Source organism: Halteromyces radiatus (assembly GCF_025201355.1).
Source record: "Halteromyces radiatus strain CBS 162.75 chromosome Unknown BX664scaffold_3, whole genome shotgun sequence".
Lineage (NCBI taxonomy): Eukaryota > Fungi > Mucoromycota > Mucoromycetes > Mucorales > Cunninghamellaceae > Halteromyces > Halteromyces radiatus.
Genome location: NW_026251689.1, coordinates 3458614 through 3478768, shown reverse-complemented (window position 1 = coordinate 3478768; position 20155 = coordinate 3458614). Strand labels below are relative to the sequence as shown.

The window sequence follows — 20155 nt, the reverse complement described above, 5'->3', positions numbered from 1 at the left end:
ACAATATCATCCTCAACCTACAGCTACTACTTCTACCGGTATAACAGCTTCGACGATAACAACAGCAACAAGGAACAAGAAAAATATCAACAATCATTATGGCCATACATTATCTTCACCTGTAAACGGGGATGGTTTATTTCTTGCCAGTCCACCTCCTACTGCCACTCGTCTACCAAATAGTCATGTCTTACGAATGCCACGACTTCATCAAACTTTTGATTATATTGCCACTTCATCGAAACCAGGTGTCTTACCGTCTCATCGCGTGGGTTTTGCAGAATACGGGGATTTAGAAAATGGATATCCTACTATGGTCATAGGTGGTCATGGTTGTTCTCGTTTGGTGGGTATTATGTTTGAAGAATTAGCTCAACGACATGGATTACGGATGATTTGGCCAGAACGACCAGGGTAATAATAATAATAAAAAAATAAATTAAAAAAAAAAAAACTAAATCCTTTTTTTTTTTTTTTCCTCCTTATAGATATGGTTTATCAGAAGAATGCAGTCCACAGAAATTAAATGCATTGGATTGGGCAGAAGTAGTAATACAATTAGCGAATCATTTGGGTATCAATACCTTCAGTATCATTGGACAATCAGTAGGTACAGTGTTTGCCATGGCAATAGCACATCAATACAGTCATCGTGTGATGGGGCCAATGTATATGATCTCACCATGGGTATCTACACAACAAGCAAATACATTCAAATGGTCAAGGCGTCTTCCGGCTAGTTTGGTGACAAGAACATTATCATTTGCAATGGATGTGATGTGGTTATTCAACAAACCGACAGCATGGGATTCATCCACTGATATCAATAGTCCTCCTTTACAATCACCTCCACCTCTCTTTTCATCGTCCTCTACCACCACGACATCATCATCCATCTCATACGGTCAACACATTCAACAACAGGAAGAAGAAAACGAATTCTTGGCATCTTTAGAAGGTGAAGACAATCTACCGACGGATTTCCCACCTCATCGACCGTTACGACATATGGTACGACCAAGACATGTATCTCTGTATGTGGCAATGAACAAGTATCGGATGGCAGAACCGTATCAATCAGGACAGCTAGGGGATGTATTGGTAGCTCTGGAAAAATATCATGAATTTGGCTTTAGTTATGATGGACAATCAACACCGGTAGCAGTGTCTGCGGTATGGGGTGATCAAGATAGTTTGATTCCACAGCGTGCGATAGATTGTTTTGCTAATCAAATTAGGGATATTCGATTGAAGATTTTGGAAGGGGAAGGTCATGATTTGATTTGGAAGGAAGGTGTCATGGCTTGGGCTATTCGAAGTATTGGTGAACGTTGGCGTGCGACTGAAGGAAGATCCTCTTAGGTGCATTCTTTTTTTTTTTTTATTACTATTATTTATTTATTTATTTATTTTTATTCATAATACCTATTCTTTCTTTTTTTTTATATATATGTGTGTATACCCCCCCTCTCGTTTCCCCCTCTCCCTTTCTATTTAGTTTAGTGATATCAATATTACTTTTATTATTTAAATAAAATGATAATAAATAAAACATCAAATGGTTCTTTATTATATTATGCAAAATTTTCTTTAGAAGGATTACTGTCTTTTTTGAAAAGTAATTTGCTTTATATCTTTGGAGACATGAACGGTAGTTTGGACACGTTTGGTTTCAAGAATGACATCCACAGATAAGTTGGGTCTAGGACGGCCAGGATGAGGTGCAATAGGTCGAGGAGGGCGTCGAGGAGGAGCTGGCATATCTCTTTTTTGTTTTTGATATTTTTTTTTTCAATCACTATATAAAATGTTCTTCTTTTTATATCTTTTCCCCATTATAAAAATAAAAAAAAGGTGAATTGACAACATTCTTAAAAAAAAAAAAAGGATAATTCATCCATGATCAAACAGGCTATCCCCTGCGCCCCCCTTCCTTTCATTGAAAAAGCTCACTTTATAACTCTTTAACATAAAGTTTGGTGAAGATGCTATGATGATGGAAAATAATGAATGTTATATAACGATCTGTGTTTTCCTATAGTGACATGCAAGAAAAGATAAAGAGAATCAATCAAAAAGAGACAATGAGACTAAGGAGAAAAAAAAAAAAAGAAAAGACAATGGTTTTATTATAGAAGAATGAAATAGAAGCTAAAATGTTATACTATCGACAACAATATAAGAAACTAAAAGTTCATTGAAAAGATACGTTTACCATCGATTTGAATTTTTTTTTTTGTCCAATCAATTGTATGTATGCATCCCACTTGGTCCCGTCGCACGTGTTTTCAATTGAATCCTGTTCGTCCATTGATCAAGTTCATTGATTCAATACATCCAGTCGCAGTGGTTCCTAAAAAAAAAAAGGCACTCCCGATAGTTAAGGATAAAATGATTTCCATCGTTCCTTTCTCTATTTTACTCGAATCCATTGTATCTTTTTCATCCACTATGGGTCGAAATCCTTTCCTATGATGTTTTGATCTTTATCGCCAGCCTGACAACAAACCATTTCATTCTTTATTCAATCGCCAACTCTATGGTGTTTCCCGAAAGAAAAAAAAAAAAAAAAAGAAAAGTAGAATACATATCCAATGTAGTCACCATTTTTTTTTCCATAAATTCCTCTCCATTTGAAATTACCGTTTATACCCATAGAGTCTACATCCAATTGCATATTATCTTACAAAGAAGAGGAACAAACTCCTGGAATGAGCCATTGGTACACCATCGTCTCATATTCTTACTTTCTTAAACTTGATCGCTTTTTTCTATGAGAGAAAGAGAGAGAGAGAGTCAGATAAATATAGATTAAGTATTATCCATGTACCTCATTGTATTTATAGATGAAGGAAGAAATGCAAAAAAAGGAAAGAGAAAGGAAAAAAAAAGTCGATGAGGGGAACATAGAATACGGGAAATGATTGGCTGACTTTTCAAACCTTAAAAAAAGTGAACCCGCATCAATGCAAAAAAAAAAAAAAAATAATAATAAGTGAAAATATCTTTTCATATATAGATCGATGTAATTGATGATTCCATTCATTGAATTATTGGGTGAAGATGATCCTTTTCATATATGATTAGATCTATAGGATTCCCTTTTTTATAATGAACGAATGATCTATAGAATATTCTCTTTTTTATTATTATTATTTCATAACACGCGAATCAATAGATGATATCACCATATACTAACAAATGACTACATTTCAGTGCATCCATAACAAAAGAGTTCACATGCGATATATAGATAGGATGGATGGATGACTTGCAGATCGATAGAGTCCGAGGTTGAGCGAGTGTAACATTGGTTTGCTTTTAAAAAAAAGAAAGTCTATTCGATGCTATCCTTATTTGTTACACGTTGTGTCACTTTTTGTTCATCGTAGATATAAAAAGAAAGAAATTTTTTTTTTCTTTGTTCCTTTTTTCTTTTTTTTTTTTTTCATACAAATTCTTAATATTCATGAGTTTCAGGTTGACAGGTTCCCCTGATTATAGTTATACTCCACAACCAGATGGAGGAGAAATCTCATCACAATTGATTGCCTTAGTGGCAGCCAGTATTATGTGTAGTTTATTCGGCATCAAAACATACAATGTACAATATAAATACTTATCTTATTCCCGCATCTTGGTGCTTTTATTATATATCTGTTCTTGGGCATTTACTGTCACTGGTTTGATTTTAATGTCTACAAATAATGGTAAAAAAAAAAAATTTGCTCCTTTTATGTGTCACCATCATTGTAACTTTTTAAAGTTAGGCAACTATCTTTCTTGTTTACTGTCAGAATTATCTTGTGATATTTTTTACTCGGGAACAAAGATTCTTATGTATTGTTGGTAAGTTTTGTTTTTCTTTGTTTTTTGTTTTTTTTGAATTACCTAATTTTTTTTTTTGAAAATAGGTTGATTGAAAAAGTATGGGTAGTAAATGCTGGTCGAACAACAAGATGGCATACTAAATCTTATCGACTTCATACTCTATTATTAACACCATATATTGTGATTTTTGTGTTGATGGTAAAAAAAAAAAAAAAAAAAATAGATCATCATTCTTTATTGTTATTTATTCTATTTTTTTTTTTTATAATAGATCTATTTCCATAATGCTTGGTTAGAAGAGGATGGATTATGTATCATTGGATTAAAACCTATTGCCAGTATTCCATTACTTGTAAGTTCAAAAAAAAAAAACTCCCTATTCTATTGTCTAACTCTTTTTTTTTTTTTTTAATGATTAGGTTTACGATTTTGTAAGTGACATGTCACCAATATAGAAATTTCAATTTGATTCATTTTTTTTTTTTAAAGGTGTTCAATTTGTATATGACTGTTCTTTTTGTTTTACCATTGATCAAGATTGGACATGATACCAATGTGGATTGGAAACAAACACGATTACATGAAGTAGCGAAAAAGACGATGATGGCATCCGTGGTCTGTCTTATTGTATCATTTGCCAATGTCACAGCACTCGCGGTTTTAGGAGGTACGGAGCGTGGTGTGTTGTGTTTGACGTGTTGTTTTGTTGACGTGATGATCAACGTGGTGACGGTGCATTGGGTCACTTCACAACCTGCCACTGGGAAAGCTACGCGTGATACTATAATGAGTTACAATCATCCTCAATCAAAAGATCAAACATCCCATTCGTCAGATCAATCTAGTCAGAAAGAAAACATTATCCCTACTGATAAAAAGAAACGTTTCCGATTTGATCCTGTGAATGAACAATATGGTGAATTTGGTCATCAACAAGATAAGACGCCTCAATATACCAATCAAATGACATCTAATTACAATGTAAATCAATACATGTCTGCCACTGGTAACAAGATCTATACATCACCAGCCATCCACCAATCACCACAACAATTACCTGCTTATCAACCCTCTTCCATGCCCTATCATTTCATGAATGGTCGTTTTGTCATGGTTTCTGAAAGAGAAGATGATGATTTTCAAACTTCTAGTCATTCATCATCTATTCAAGATAGTAGGCGGTCACTTACCAAAACACCTTCCAGTACTTCATCCCATCATTAAAAAAAAAAAAAAATCGAGCTCAGCCTCCATTCCCTTTTGTATTCATACCATAATAAAAAAAAAAGTCTATTTTTATTATTATTATCATACAATAAGATTCACTAATAACTAATCATGGAGTAAAAAACAATCGTTTAGGTTTCTTGTCTAACCTTTTCATGCTATCTTGCCGATCTTTCCTTTTTTCACCATTACCACGAACTTGTTTCGTCGTACTTTTTTGTGATACCCTTGATGACTGTTCTTCCTTTTCCAGATCCAACGCGAAATGATAATCTGTATGTTCATCCACTTGTTCCAAGGAGATCCTTTGATGGCATCGGTCACACGTCCAAGTATTGATGATTTGTGTTGATGTTGAGATGATATCATCTTTTTCTTTGGAGGTTTTGAAAAACTGATGAATGGTATAATTTGTCGCTGTTACATCTGTCGTCAATCCTGTAGCCTGAAGTGATATTGAGCTACATGGGAAGATATCATCCAACATAGTTGTAAACATTTGAGTAACGATTTGTTGTAATTTTTCTATGTCAAAGAGAAAAAAAAAATAAGATAAAAGAAAAAAAAAGGATCTATTACTTTACCATGGGTATCAGAGTCATTTCTATTTATCATGGATGTTGATTTCGTTTGTAAGACGCCTCGAGTTCTATGGGATATCTAAAAAAAAAAAAAAAAAAAAAAAAAAAGAAAGATTAAAATCGAATGAAACCATCATCTTCACACTTACAGATAATGTTTTTGGCCAAGTTTGATGTTCTTCCCAATTTTTCATGATCCTATTATGTAATTCACCAGATAATACCGAGTACCATGGACGCAATTCCTTTTCATTGGTCAATGGTGGAGTCATGATTTTGGATGCCATGAGTGATTTTGGTGCCTTGAGTAAAATAACTATATGAAAATAGTGAGTGTCTTTTTTTCCAAATGAATCATTCTTCTTACCTTCTTCATGATCGATACCTCTTACAATATTGTAAAGCCATTGTCCTGAAGATTCGCCAAATTTATCTTGTAATTCCTTGAGAGAGATTGGCCACAAATCACTTGCTTTTTGTACATTGTATTCTTCTTCCACTGCCTGGCCAAACTTACCCCCTAGATTTCTGATTTTATTGAATGGAATATCTTGTATGAATGAAAGCGCTACATGTTGTCGAACAATTGTCTATACAAAAAAGGGAAATTTTTCATTAGTTTAGTTTTGTCCTACCCACATTTTCATTATATTTTTTTTTCATACTTGTTTGTTTGGTTTATTCATACTTGAACCCAATTTTGCTAATACTTTGTTATGTGCTATACCTAAAAAAAAAAAAAAAAAAAAAAAAAAAAATTAGACGTGATCCATTTACTTTTTTTTTTCTTACCAGCCGAACACGTATAATGTAATTCATCCCAAACTTGTTTCCGAATTTCGGCGGCAATTTCAGCACCCATAGCTAATTGAATATCAAACCAAGAAGTAGGATCATCATCATCATTATCATCATTATTACTTGATTCCTTGCGTTTCAATTCATCTGTACTAGGGACAAGATTACCAAGATTTGTCCAATCTATTCGATGATCATCCAATATCACTGTAGATTCACCATCCGTAATACAACGTTCCATCAACACAGGATGAGTTGGAATATACTGTTTGCATAATCGTTCATTGGCAGCCTCAGTCATATCCAAAAACGCTTCGTCCGATCCCACTTTTTGTAATAATGAACAATGTTGACCAAAGATTTGAAGAATTTTATTGCCGGCATCGCGATAGGCATCCAAATTAACTTTATGTGTTGCACGTGATGGATTGTCATGATATCGAGCTACCGATTCATTTGGTGCATATGTTGCTACATGAACTAAGGTGATTTCTATTATATATATAAAAAGGTGAGTTTTTTTTTTTTTTATCCAACCAATAAAATAACCATTGAATATATATATATATACCTGGACATAATTTTTTGGCATCATCCACTGAGGAATGTCTTGTTACTCCATAGGCACGAGCAGCATAATTGACTATAAAAAGAATAGAAAATTTGAATTATTTTTTTTATGAGAACTTGTTAATGGTCAACTTACCTGCAATAAGACTAGACCATTGTTGAACAGCAACAGGTTTACTTGAATCCAATCCTAAACGTACTTCCTCTAAATTATATCAAAAGTTAGTAAACATAGTTACTAAATCTATCTATCTACTTTACCCACTTGACAAAAGAAGCAATCTATTTTTATTATATGAAAAGAACCATTGTTTATATTCCACACATCTATATCTATATATATATATATATCTTTATTACCTAGATCTATATGAATGATACACCTTGAATCTTTCAGACAAGAAGGTAATGACATTAAGAAGTGAAGGAAGAGGCACAGCAAAAAGAAAAAAAATCCAAAAAAAAAGAAACGCGGAGGTTGAAACCTCAGAACGCGTACCAAAGAAAAAAGCGGTACTGAAAAGTTTTTGTTTTTCTTTTCCCTTTTTTTTTTCTCTTTTGTTGTTTTTTCCATCTTACTCCATCTTTTTTTTTTTTCTGTACCATGGCTGATTTTAACGCTGTTGCTAAGGCCTTTGTAGAATTCTATTATCAAACCTTTGATACTAGTCGACAAAATTTGACTAGTCTTTATGTAAGTATGAAAATTAGTAATATAACATGGCTCATTATTTTATCTATATAGCGAAACAACTCCATGTTGACTTTTGAAGGACAACAATTCCAAGGTGCCGCAAATATTACTGAAAAGTTGGTGGTAAAGTATTTGATATAAATAAAAAAAGGTAATCCACTTACATTTATTGTTTTTTTTAATAGAGTCTTCCTTTCCAAAAAGTAGCTCATAGAATCTCCACTATTGATGCTCAACCTTCTGCTGCCGATAATTCCATTCTTGTCATTGTGTCTGGTCAACTTTTGGTAAGTAAACTTCCCCCCCCCGTATTTTTAGATGCTGTGCATTATGTAAACAAATGATCAACTCATCTTTTTTTTTATTATTATTATTAATTATTTATCTATAGATTGATGAAGAATCCAATCCTCAAATGTTCAGTCAAACTTTCCTTTTGATGCCTGAAGGTGGTTCTTTCTTTGTCTTCAATGATATGTTCCGATTGATCTATGGTGCTTAGATCAATTATCTTATTTTTTTTTAATATAGTGTCCCCCTTTTTTTTTTTTTGCCTTCAACATTATTTTATATCATTTTTCCCACCTTATCTTTTGTTTTTATCCCATCAGAATAAAGGATCCTATTTAGGTGGTGTTACTATTATTTGTTTTTATATATATATATGTATGGAGATGCGTGTGTATGATAAAGATACAACGTATAAATTTTTATTCAAATAAAAAAGAAGCATCCTAAGCTATATACAATAAAACTAAACTAAACTAAAAAAAAAAAAACTAGTTCATTCGTTGATAGGTTCAGCATCACGATCAAAGGCAGTCAGGATGTTCTTACGAATGGTAAAATCGTCCAATTTGGCAGGAGTGACGGTATTTGACTTGATGATCTTGTCCAAACGAGTCTTTTCCTTTTGAATAAAAGCATCTCCACCATCAATGATCTTTTCCATGAGTTTACCATAGTACTTGGCATAACGATTATTTTCCAAAGTAGAAGCGACTTCATTGGCCTTGGTATGGATTTCCTTCTTGACATCAGCTGCTGTGGATTGCACAAAGTCACGAGCCAAACGATCCAAAGAAGAGATACGACCAGCAACGGCGTCCAGACCACCACCGACAACACGACGCGTGTTACAATGTTGATTCAAGAAGTCAATGAAACCAGCTTCATTGCGACTGCCTTCATAAGGAATAGGATCAGCACCATTGGCAGGGAAGAACTTGATAGTAGGGAATCCAGAGATATCATATTCAGTTCCAATGGTACGTTCAATATCAGCATCAATCTTGGCAACATTACATGAAGGTTCATTGGCAAAAGCAGAAGCGACTTTTTCATAGATAGGGGCCAAGTTCTTGCAGTGACCACACCAGCTAGCATAGAATTCAACCAGGGTACCTGTCTTGGCATCATCCACCACTTGATGGAAATTAGCACTTGTCAATACCACCACATCAGATTTGGTAGAACGGATACGGGGCCGGATCCCAGAATGGTCCCTGACAAACTTGGAAAGAGAGTCCAAATCACGGCCACCCTTGTAGTCTTCCACGCCATCCTTTGTAGTGACACCCTTGGGGAACCATTTCAATGTAGGAAAGCCTTGCACACCAAACGCAGCACCCAAATCACGATGTTCATCAGCATCCACCTTGGCAATCACCACTTCATCACTATGAGCAAATGCATCACCCAATTCCGCATAGACAGGAGCCAAATTCTTACAGTGACCACACCAAGGAGCATAAAATTCAACCAAAGCAGGACGACTACCGTCCATCACTGTTTTGAAATTATCTTGTGTCAATACATGAACATTACCATCCATAATCACACCACCACTACTACTACTTTTTGCTGTCTTTTCACGAACATAAGCCAAGACATCATCGATAGTATTGAATTCCTTGAGTTGAGCAAATGCATAGTTCACCTTTTCAGCAATACTTTCAGGAGTGGTTGCCTTGATATCACGTACCATTTGATTGAAATGATGTTGTACTGTTTCCACATTCAAATGACGAGCATGATCCACCAAATTTTCTCCAATATGACCGCCTTTATAAAAGTCATAACCTAAAAACCCGGCATTGACAATTAGCAACAAAAAGAATATGTTGCGGAAAAGTGACATTATAATAGAATAAATATGTAAAAAAAAAAAAAAAAAGAAAGGAAAAGAAGAAAAAAAAAAAAAAAAAAAAAATGGGTCCAACAAAAATTTTAGCAAATCAGGTGGGCCCAAGTTTTTTTTTTTTTTTTTATATATATCTTCTAATGGATTCCATTCTCCGCTCGACAATCATGATGATATTCAATTCGTCATACATCAATTATACAGTGTTTTCAAAGTTTTTTGTCGGGTCACAAGAAAATGCTTTTCGTGATGTTATCAAATAAAATATCGTACTTTCCCAAAATGAATGGCGCATTACCACTTTTTCAGATATCGCTCCAGAGATGGCGGTAGAGTACATTAAAAACACACAACACATTGATGATAACTTGTTTATTAATAATAAAAGACACAAAAGAAAAGTAACATAAGCTTTTCATATTTTTAGCAGCTTTGGGTGTTGTCCATTCTTTTTTAGGTATCAATTGATTGATGATTCATGATCGATGATTCATGATTGATGATATGTGATAACGGATGATTGTATATTGGATGATTACAGGATGGATGATGGATGACTGTATGATGGATGATATGTGATAATGGATGATTATATGTTGGATGATGGAACATCGTAGTCAGTCACTGTACAAATTTCTGATAAAATACAAAATACTTCATTCTAGTTACCTTCTGACAGAACAACATTTTCTTTTTCTTTTCTTTTTTTCTTTGAAAAATGTCAAAACACTCTTTTATCAGCCAACATGATAAATCAATATAATAATGATGATTCATCACATCAATGGAAATTAAAAAATACAATAATAAATGTGCTGTGCACAATCATACTATCATTTAAAATAGAACAACTAAAAAAAAAAAAAAAAAAAAAAATCTAGTCATTAAACTAAAACACGGCAAAAACAAGTCAGTATCATGTATCACTTAGTACATGGATATTGTAATAATAGAATTTAATGTAGAACATCTATGTAATTAACTTTATTATTAAGAGAGAAATGTTGCTAACACTAAAAAAAAGAAAAAAAATGATGAAGTAGATACTAAAAATAATAAAGTAGATACTAAAAAAGACAAATGATAAATTAAATACAATAGAAAGAGAGAAATGTTGTTAATACTAAAAAAAAATGATGATGAATTAGATACAATATAAAGATAGAAATGTTGCTAATATTTAAAAAAGATGATAAAACTTGCTTACATCTTGTCTCATCATTTTATCCACTAAAATTAGCTCATAATTGCAGGGATGATTCATTTTCTTATAAAAGGATCTCTTTGATTTAACTTTTTTTTTTTTATTTCTGTCTATCTCTTTCTTTACAAGTATTCTTTAATGGTTTAATCACCGTTGGTTCAATCACTCTTTTTTTTCTGTCTATCTTTAATGGTTTAATCACCGTTGGTTCAATCACTCTTTTTTTTTCTGTCTATCTTTAATGGTTTAATCACCGTTGTTTCAATCACTCTTTTTTTTTGCCTATCTTTTTTTTTTTACAAGTATTCTTTAATGGTTTAATCACCGTTGGTTCAATCAATTTAACAACATATCAACATAACAATTTCCGGGTTGGTTATCGCCATCCTACTTTCGCTACGGCGATCTCGTTACACTTAAATGGTAAGCTAGTGAAATATTTTTATCTGGATAAGTATTACTCATTTTTTATTTTTTTTTTTATATATGTTAACTTGGTGAACTCAATTGGTGGATTTCTTTTTTTTATTGGTCTTTTTTTCATGATATCTATTTTCTTATATTCTCTATTTGATTATGCGACAATTATATTTTTTTCTTCTGTCATTTATTTTCTATCCTTACGATATTTTATTTCCTATTTTTGCGTCATCTTATTCTTTGAATTCCGTCAATTATTATTGAATAAAGTGTAAAAGACAATTATATAATATACAAAAAAAAAAGAAAAAAAAAGATGAGGTTTTTATATTAAACAAGAAGATAATAGATAGATAAATAGATCATAAACTAAACTACATATTATGGTTGTGATAACGCCCCAGTACCATGGACAATAGATTGAGCTTTGGAGACCATATCCCATAAAGGTTTTGATAATTGAGCTAGTGCACGTACATGTTCAGGTTGAACCCTTTTCCGTAAAGCTTGTAAATTCCGTAATGCTTCATCCAAATCCTCTAATTCCGTAAACATTGGATACAATTGTTGTTGTTGTTGATAATAAGAAGAATGATAATCATTACCATTAGGTCTGGTCATCGTAAATGCTGAAGTAGAATGAGATGGTGGAGATGTGGTATTCAAATGCAAAGGAGAAGGATGATGTAAAGAAGGTGATGTAGTGGTGGATGGTGATGTAGGAGGATTTGCAGGAGATCGTAAAGGTGGTAAAGAAATGGATGGTAAAGCATTTTTAGGAGAACTAGAAGGTCGACTATCACGATAAAAAGGATCAAAATGAGCAGAGCGTCTTTCCGAAGAGATGGGTGGTAATGATACTGAAGGAGATGAAGCCTGATCATCTCTTGCAATAGATTGTCGTCCATTTGTATGAGAAGAATCTTGTTGTTGTATAGATGTCAATGATGATACACTAGAAGTTGAAGAAGATGATGATACATGTTGTTGTTTAGGATAACCATGGTCAGAATGAGCAGAGATTGTAGGTAATAATGAAGGAGAAGATGTTGATGGCAATAAAGTAGGAGAGGAATTGGTTGAACCATTTATATGTACTGTTGATGGTGATGATGGGAAAGCAGTTCGTTTTGGTACAATATAATCTTCAATAGCTGGAACCGTTGCTTGATGTTGATTGACCATCCGATTTCGTTTTCCTTTTGTTGTCGTATTCCCTTCTTGAGATTTAATCCGTTTCCGTTGTGGTTTTTTAGTTTTCTGTTGTTTATCTCCGTTTTCATTGGTGCGTTGATCATCGTCGTCATCATCCAATTGATCCACTTGTTCATCATCATCATGTTGTTGTTGTTGTTGTTGTTGTTGTTGTTGTTGTTGTTGTTGTTGTTGTCGTTTGTGTTTCTGTCGTTCCTCGTCATCATCATCATCATCATCATCAACATTGTCGTCATCCCCCATAACAATTAATCGTTTCCGTCGTTTGATCACACTTCGTTTCATGCTCACCGGTCGATGCACATTATGTAATTTGTAGTAAAGTCCACATGCATTGCAGATGGTATTGCCTTGATCATCTCTTCGCCATAAAGGAGTGGTGGACGATTGACAGTTCGCACATACCAAAGACCGTCGGTTCACTTGATGTTGATTGAATGCTGGACAACCTGCACAAGACGATGAACCACCTGTACCGTTGCATTTACCTCCACCTGGACATGAGCCTGAAGCTGGATTGGATTCATCATGACTTGCACATTCTTGTTGCTTTTTGGGTTGAATGTTGCGTTTCATTGTCGGTGGGCGTAAAGTATGTCGAGCCTTCAAATAAAGTCCACACGCATTGCAGATAGTGTCACCGTTGGGAGCCCGTCGCCATAAAGGAGTGGAAAAAGTACCGCAATTCGAACAACTAATGGACGATACTTGGTTGGTATTGCCAGACCACGTGCTTGAATCTGAGGTTTTCTTTTTCTTTGATTGTTGATGATTGGTTTCTTTGTTGTCATTGTTATCTTTGGAAGAAGTTGTAGCTTCTGACTTGTTAATAATAGGTGATTGCTTTTCTTCTCGTTGTTGTTGTTGTTGTTGTTGTTGTTGTTGTTGTTGTTGTTGTTGTTGTTTAGTCTGCGCAGTCGAAGTGATAACAGATGACGGGGGAATAGATGAAGTAGATGATATCATAAGAGCCGTAGCAGTTGTATTATTTGTAGGATTGGATAATGTCATTGGAGGTGATGAACTAACAGTATTCATGATCTCCTCACACTTTGTTCCAAAGAAAAAAAAAAGAAGTGTGTAAAAAAAAAAAAAAAAAAAAAAAATAGTATTAAAAAAAGACCCAAAAAGAAAAAAAAAATATAGAAAGAGAAAAAAAAAAAAACACAGCCAGAGAGAAACATTTTCAATCAATGATTGTATATTGATTATTATAAACCGGCGCTACAATTAACCGAATGAAAGAACTTTTTTTTTTTTATTTTTTTATACCTGCTTATCATCTAAACTAAAAATTCAAAACTATGCTACACTATACTGATACAATTTAAGTAAATATATATATATATATATCATTGTTCGGCCAATAAATCTTCAATGACATTATTGATAAAGTCTCGATAACTTGTCATATCCACTCCAAAGGTTTTAGAAAGAGCATCTCTGACTTGTTTCTTGGTCAAATGCATCAAATCATGTTGTTGTAATAAAGTTTCGATTTCTTGAATGATCGCAGTATCACTAAGTACCTTTCCTTCTTTTTCTTGTACATAAGAGTGTTTATCATCTACAGTGCGCACATCATCTAGCCATTGTTGATGTAATAATTGTTGTTCATGATCAGCCCATCGTTGAACAGGAATACTGGTAGGATCAAATATATTATCTTGATGTTTGTTGGTTTTTGTTTTCTTCTTGTTCTTGTCATCACCCACCACAATCCGTGTGTTACCCCAGGAGAAATCATCAAAGTGCCAAAATGCATAAATGGGAATAAAAAACGAAAACACAGGGATGGCCAAAATATACACAATCATCCATCCAACATGTTCCCATTTTCGTCGCGTGATAAATATGATTGCTTGAAGTCCATAGACACCTGCCAATGTAATGATCGACATCATTGGTACTTGACTTGTACTTGTACATAATTGATAGACCAAATAGCCCAAATAACATACCACAGCTGGCATCACCAATGTACTTAATAAATCCAACATGACCACAAATCGCATCGAGAAACAACAAAATCCACACAGTTCAGGAAGGAACATCAATTCACCAAGGTTATGAATAGTAGAGTTAATCCATCGTCGACGTTGTGAGAGTAGTACAGGCCAACTATCAGGTGCATTCGTACGACAACTTGCTTCTGGGTTGAATTTGGTCTTGTAAGTAGGAAAGTGCTTGAGAATAAGCGTGGTCAGGTATCGATCTTCACCAAGATGGAGTAAGTTCTTCTTGTGTAAGGTGTTGACATTGTTTTCTGCATAGTCCGCAATCACTTGATGAGACGCTAGGAGAGGTTGATTCTTGGTCGCCGCACGCACTCGATACATACAAAAACAACCAGGAAGACATGTCACTGAACCAAACATGGATTCAAACGCCTTGGCCAGATGATGAGAGATATAATATTCATACACTTGAATCATTGTCACCCATGATTCTTTTTCATTCGACAACACTGTTTCACCACATAGTCCAACTAGCTTGGCATCCTTAACAAAAGAAGATACCATATGATTCAACGCATCCGGTGCCACCTCCGTATCAGCATCCACCATCAGTACCAATTCATAAAATGAAGGAAGGACCCCAATCACATTCTTGAGTTGATGATGCATTTCCAATTCCAATGGTGTCATCGGTAAATCGTAATGGATCTTGTTCAGGAATCGCATCAGAATCATTTGTGAATCTCGTTTTCCCCTATTGCCGGATTTTTGTCGTTCATCTGCCGTGCCAACCTTGACTACCACCAAATATGGAACCACATGCCCTTGACAATGATAAAGTCCTGAATACACCTTGGCTCGATTGTGTTGTCGTTGTCCTTCGCCTAGTGAGATAAAGTCCATTGGTTCACGATCATTATCTTCTTCAGGGTCCACACCGAGAATATCTAGTACAATCCTTGGTGTCGATCGATCGTTGCCACTACCTACAATCATCCCATCAGCAATCAAAAATAAGAGTTTGCGTTGATCGTCGTATTTCATAGCTGCCAAAGAATCAATAGTTTTGCGTAACGATTCTTCCCCTTCGGTATAACAAGGTACTTGACAAATAATGAATTTATCATGATGATAACTAGATGCTTGCCCTTCTTCTGTTCCATTTTTACGTTTCTCAGAGGAAGGAAGTGATGTATAAGATCCCAAACGAAAGGCGGCTAAAAACTTGAATAAGATCACACTACAGAGGAATGCTGTAATCAACAGTAAAAGATATTCCGATAACTGACATTGTAATGAATTCCGAGTATCGACCTTGCCAACAAAGAAGAGATTCCGAAGACATGTCAATTGTCGAGCCCTGAGTCCAGCATCCATAGGTAAAGCATCAAAATGAGCCGAAATATCAGTTCCAGCTAATTGTCGAAATAGTTCAGTAATACTGTTATCAATAAAGTCCATGTTGGTCGCATGATGTGTATTGTTTCCAAAAGATGTGTTGTTGCTGGTACTGTTGTCTCCATTCAGTGTCATATTCATTGTCGTTGTTGTTGTTGTTGTTGAATCCATGGATGGCGTCATACCAGGAGGATATTGAAGTGAAAGACCCCCTTTCATATATGAAGTCAAATCATAAACATGGTCATGTAGAATCGCCCATTGTCGTTGTGTATTGATACCACCGATTTGAACAGGCATGGAAGCTTGGTTTTGAATATCCACAGGATCATAACCCATAAAACCTAGTCTATAATTTCTACGTAGATAAACCATTTGTTCAAAATACCAATCGGGACGATAATCAGACTTGAACCATCGAAAGTCATGGAAACTTGAAGTTGTATCAGTGATATTGACATGAGCAGCAAGAGTAACTTCTTTAGGAATCGGTTGATTTGGATGGATGCCTTCACATAATGCGGATACTTGTACGGGGAAAAGATCACTAGCATCTTGACCGGCATATTGGAATAGAGAAGAAGCAGGAATCACTTCAGTCGCCCAATGTCGTGGAGCAAATGATGTGAGATCAAATACTTCACCACGAATAGAGATATACGCATTGTCCTTGTCACTTTTTGATTGTAGTTCAGACTGTGTAAATAGATCTTGATGAGGACATACCAATTGACCAAAAAAAGCAATAAACCATACCATCGCCGCGCATAACAGAAAGATCATGAAACATAATGTCACCTTTTCACGCCAGGCCATTCGGATATCGGATCGTCGCATTCCACCAATGTAACGAAGCACTAAACTAGGAAGCCACCAAGTCGTTAACCATGTCAGACATACCCAAATACCACGCGATCGACTCACTCCACCAAATAACCTGGACATCCATTCACATGAACGCTTTTGTTGTTTCTGCTCTTTTCTCTGTTGTTTTTTCTTGTCACAAGCTCCATCATCGTCACCGTCTTGAGTAGTTGATAGATTGTCTATAGTAGGATCTTGTCTTGTTACAGTATAAGCACTTTCCGTATCAAGATGATCGTGTTGTCGTCCATCACTACAAAGATATGAATCACACATAGAGTCTGTATCTGCTGGATAACAACGTCGTGGTCCATCGTAACAACTTGCAACTGATCCTGACACAGACATGTCATAACAGGATGGTGTACGAGAACATGAGGGCGTAAAGTCATCTTCTATTTGATTTAAACAAAAAAAAAAAAAAAAAGAAAAAAAAAGAAAAGAAAAAAAAGAAAGTCAATAAGTATAATGAGAAAAATACTTTTTCACTATTGACTTACCAAAAGGAACACCTTTGGCAATGGATTTCAACCGCTTTTGTTCCTTTTTTTCAAGATTGCGTAACAAGGATTCCAAAGCATACCAAGTAGAATGAGATAGATAGACCTGAAACAAAGAGAAAGAAAACGCGAACAAAAAAAAAAAAAAAAAAATGTAAGAAAGAAAGAGAAAAAAAAAAAAAAAAGGACGAGATAAAAAAAAAAAAAAAAAAAAGGGCCGAAAAAGGAAATCGCTGGCTTAACTTACCGACTCATCCATCATCATAAAAGCACGTTGATCCCAAGCAAAAGCATCTCTCATAGATTGGCATAAGGTCAAGGCATCTTTGTTTGCTTGGTTATTATTATCATCATCATCTACAATATCATCCTCCAAAACAACGGCATAACGCTGAGCACACTCGTCCAAGGTCATGGCTGTATAAGAAGGTAACTGTAATTGTCGCACCATGTCAGGTAAATACCATTGACTGATTTGATGACTCACCATTTTGGCATCAAATGAATGGGGTAAAGTTAAATTGTTAGGACGTACATTTAAAATCCACCATCGATTGGAAGGTAATAATAAGGAGGTGAGGATGGTTTGAATGGCAGCACATGGATCACGTTGAGAAACAGGTTGTTGATACGAGGATGTAAATAAATCATGAGCTAAATCAAGTGTACTTTGATTAGGATTTAATAATGCTGCCAAATCAGAATAAGATTGTGTGGTCAGACGATCACCCAAGGCCACCAAAGAGTAATGTCCAACCGCACCTGTGTATTTGGAAACATGGATGACAGTATCATTCGTATGATACGGTGTGGATTGTTGTTTCTTGATCATACACACTTGCTGTTGTGTTGGTTGTAATTTATTCATCACTCGCGTCAGACAATCGGACAGTAAATGATCAGGTTTTTCAGTGGATGGTAGAATGTCTTGCCAAACTTTAACAAAGAGAGGATCCTTGAATAAAGACATGTACATGGAACTAGGTGGTAATGTGGATGGGTTTTCAAATACTTGTTGAAGCATCATATCTTGTAAACATTCATTGGCATAAGTAAGACAAAAATCATCAAAAGAATCAATAGGATGATGACGACTTAATACACTGTTATTATTTTTCTTGGAACCATCCGTAGATGAGAGACCAGGGAAATCAACCACATGAAGAGTAGAAAAGATGGATTCCTTATCATCCGTCATTTCAAGACGAGAATTGATTTGATAAATCAACCAAGTGATGATTTGTGTATAAAGTGTCTGGCAAAGGGTATCTCGTTGTAGATAGGCCTGAGAAGGATTCAATACATGCGTGGTCAAATCATGATGAACAAGTCGAGTTTTATAAATCAACAGATTTTCCAGATTTCTAGGATCAACCCCTAATAGATCGGCTGCTATTTCTAACGTTGTACCTGATTTGACTTGAGCGGCTGATGTGGTCTCAGTAGATGATGTATTGTCGATGGTGGCTGCTACATCAGGATTAGTGGTAAATTGAACATGTCCCAAGTGTATAATAGCGGCCAAGATACGCATTAATTGCCTCCACTTTTGTTTAGAGATACCGATGGAGATAGCATATTTTCGAGTACGACGATAACAGGTTGTATAATGCTCCATCATGGATGTAGTTGGTTTATCGTGTTGTTGCTGATGATGATGAAATAAAAAGCCACCACCATGATGGATGATGGGATCATCCAAATGTAAATCTGTTTTTTCCTCTTGACTGGCACCATATAATAAATAATAAAACATATGGAATGTTTTGTCTTCATTATTATTATTAGTATTAGTTGATAAAGATGATTTTGTTAATAAGGAGGATGATGTATCTAAAAGACAACTTGTCCATTTTGCACCAATCATCCTTCCACGATCATTGAATTGATAACTGGTGACTTTTGCCAATTTAGAAACATGATTGCCTAGTAATGACTGTGTATGTGTAAAAGCTTCAATAAGTGGGTGTGCGTTGTCGATCCATTGATGAAGTTTTTTTTTCTTTGTCTTTTGGTTAGGATTGTTGTGCGTACAAAGTGTAAACAAATGATGAAGTATCCAATAATGCATTTCCGTTTTCCCACTTCCACTTGGTCCACTAAAAAAAAAAAAAAAAAAAAAAAGATTGCCATATTAAAAAAAAATAATAATATTATTATTTTATCAAATACCTTAAAATGATGGATTGATCTTGTCCAGTTCGTCGCATATAAAAGTAAGCCAAATTAAGATGTTGAAAAACATGTGGTGGTAAAGCAACATCAGATACTATATTTTTTTTATATTCCATGAAATAATGATCACTAGTTTCATCTATTGTATCACGGTTGTCTTTATATGGATTAATGGCAAGAAGAATAGGATGAGCACATTTGGTAAAGATATTGTCTTGTAAGAACCTAGATCGAAGTGTATTGATGATGATTTCTTCATTGATTTCTTTGGTTGATAAATCGGTCAGATCATCTATTGTGGTTGATGATGACATGATTCCCCGTCTCTTCTACTGTATAAGAAAAAAAAAGAAAGAAAGAAAAAAAAAGATGTATAACCCAAAACAAAAAAGAAATAATAATAATAACAATAATAATAATAATAAAAAGAGAAGAATCAATAATAATAAAAATTCACTAGAGTAAGAACCAATATTTTAACCTACTCCTTCATGTTTGACCCTCTTTCTCGTCCCCCCCTAACAACACCCCTTTTTTCTTCTTTTTTCCCCCCTCATATATCACTCCTTGGGCAGAT

General features: G+C 34.8%; 7 protein-coding genes across 7 annotated transcripts; 3 read left to right on the top strand and 4 right to left on the bottom strand.

Annotated features, from left to right (window-relative positions):
- Window positions 1-355: 355 nt before the first annotated feature.
- BX664DRAFT_260564 (Alpha/Beta hydrolase protein) lies at window positions 356-1362 on the top strand (the record flags this gene model as incomplete). The annotated part of the gene is made up of 2 exons (XM_051540636.1): window positions 356-414; window positions 489-1362. The coding sequence occupies 2 exons, from the start codon at window positions 356-358 to the stop codon at window positions 1360-1362; spliced, it is 933 nt and encodes a 310-aa protein (XP_051402283.1).
- A 2055-nt stretch (window positions 1363-3417) lies between these two features.
- Window positions 3418-5136, top strand: BX664DRAFT_330687 (uncharacterized protein). The gene is made up of 6 exons (XM_051545012.1): window positions 3418-3710; window positions 3771-3849; window positions 3915-4029; window positions 4103-4183; window positions 4251-4262; window positions 4321-5136. The coding sequence occupies exons 1-6, from the start codon at window positions 3470-3472 to the stop codon at window positions 5053-5055; spliced, it is 1263 nt and encodes a 420-aa protein (XP_051402282.1). The 5' UTR covers window positions 3418-3469; the 3' UTR covers window positions 5056-5136.
- Window positions 5137-5167: 31 nt separating this feature from the next.
- BX664DRAFT_358214 (uncharacterized protein) lies at window positions 5168-7426 on the bottom strand (the record flags this gene model as incomplete). Its single annotated transcript, XM_051548016.1, has 10 exons — window positions 7368-7426; window positions 7269-7289; window positions 7144-7212; window positions 7009-7080; window positions 6432-6929; window positions 6305-6366; window positions 6007-6229; window positions 5789-5955; window positions 5643-5718; window positions 5168-5583 (listed from the first exon to the last, which is right to left on the bottom strand). Exons 1-10 carry the CDS (start codon window positions 7420-7422, stop codon window positions 5168-5170), a joined length of 1659 nt encoding a protein of 552 aa, XP_051402281.1. The 5' UTR covers window positions 7423-7426.
- Window positions 7427-7567: 141 nt separating this feature from the next.
- On the top strand, window positions 7568-8346 carry BX664DRAFT_330681 (uncharacterized protein). Its single transcript, XM_051545011.1, has 4 exons — window positions 7568-7701; window positions 7753-7824; window positions 7887-7988; window positions 8093-8346. Exons 1-4 carry the CDS (start codon window positions 7612-7614, stop codon window positions 8201-8203), a joined length of 375 nt encoding a protein of 124 aa, XP_051402280.1. The 5' UTR covers window positions 7568-7611; the 3' UTR covers window positions 8204-8346.
- On the bottom strand, window positions 8302-9869 carry BX664DRAFT_330679 (thioredoxin-like protein). The gene has a single exon (XM_051545010.1). The coding sequence runs from the start codon at window positions 9839-9841 to the stop codon at window positions 8486-8488; it is 1356 nt and encodes a 451-aa protein (XP_051402279.1). The 5' UTR covers window positions 9842-9869; the 3' UTR covers window positions 8302-8485.
- Window positions 9870-11879: 2010 nt separating this feature from the next.
- Window positions 11880-13391, bottom strand: BX664DRAFT_252223 (uncharacterized protein; the record flags this gene model as incomplete). Its single annotated transcript, XM_051540299.1, has 2 exons — window positions 11880-12344; window positions 12651-13391. Coding segments are annotated over 2 exons (1206 nt in total), but the record flags the coding sequence as incomplete, so codon positions are not given.
- A 599-nt stretch (window positions 13392-13990) lies between these two features.
- BX664DRAFT_278961 (chitin synthase) lies at window positions 13991-19986 on the bottom strand. Its single transcript, XM_051541429.1, has 4 exons — window positions 19576-19986; window positions 17651-19502; window positions 17404-17509; window positions 13991-17298 (listed from the first exon to the last, which is right to left on the bottom strand). The coding sequence occupies exons 1-4, from the start codon at window positions 19890-19892 to the stop codon at window positions 14036-14038; spliced, it is 5538 nt and encodes a 1845-aa protein (XP_051402277.1). The 5' UTR covers window positions 19893-19986; the 3' UTR covers window positions 13991-14035.
- Between the last annotated feature and the right edge of the window lie 169 nt (window positions 19987-20155).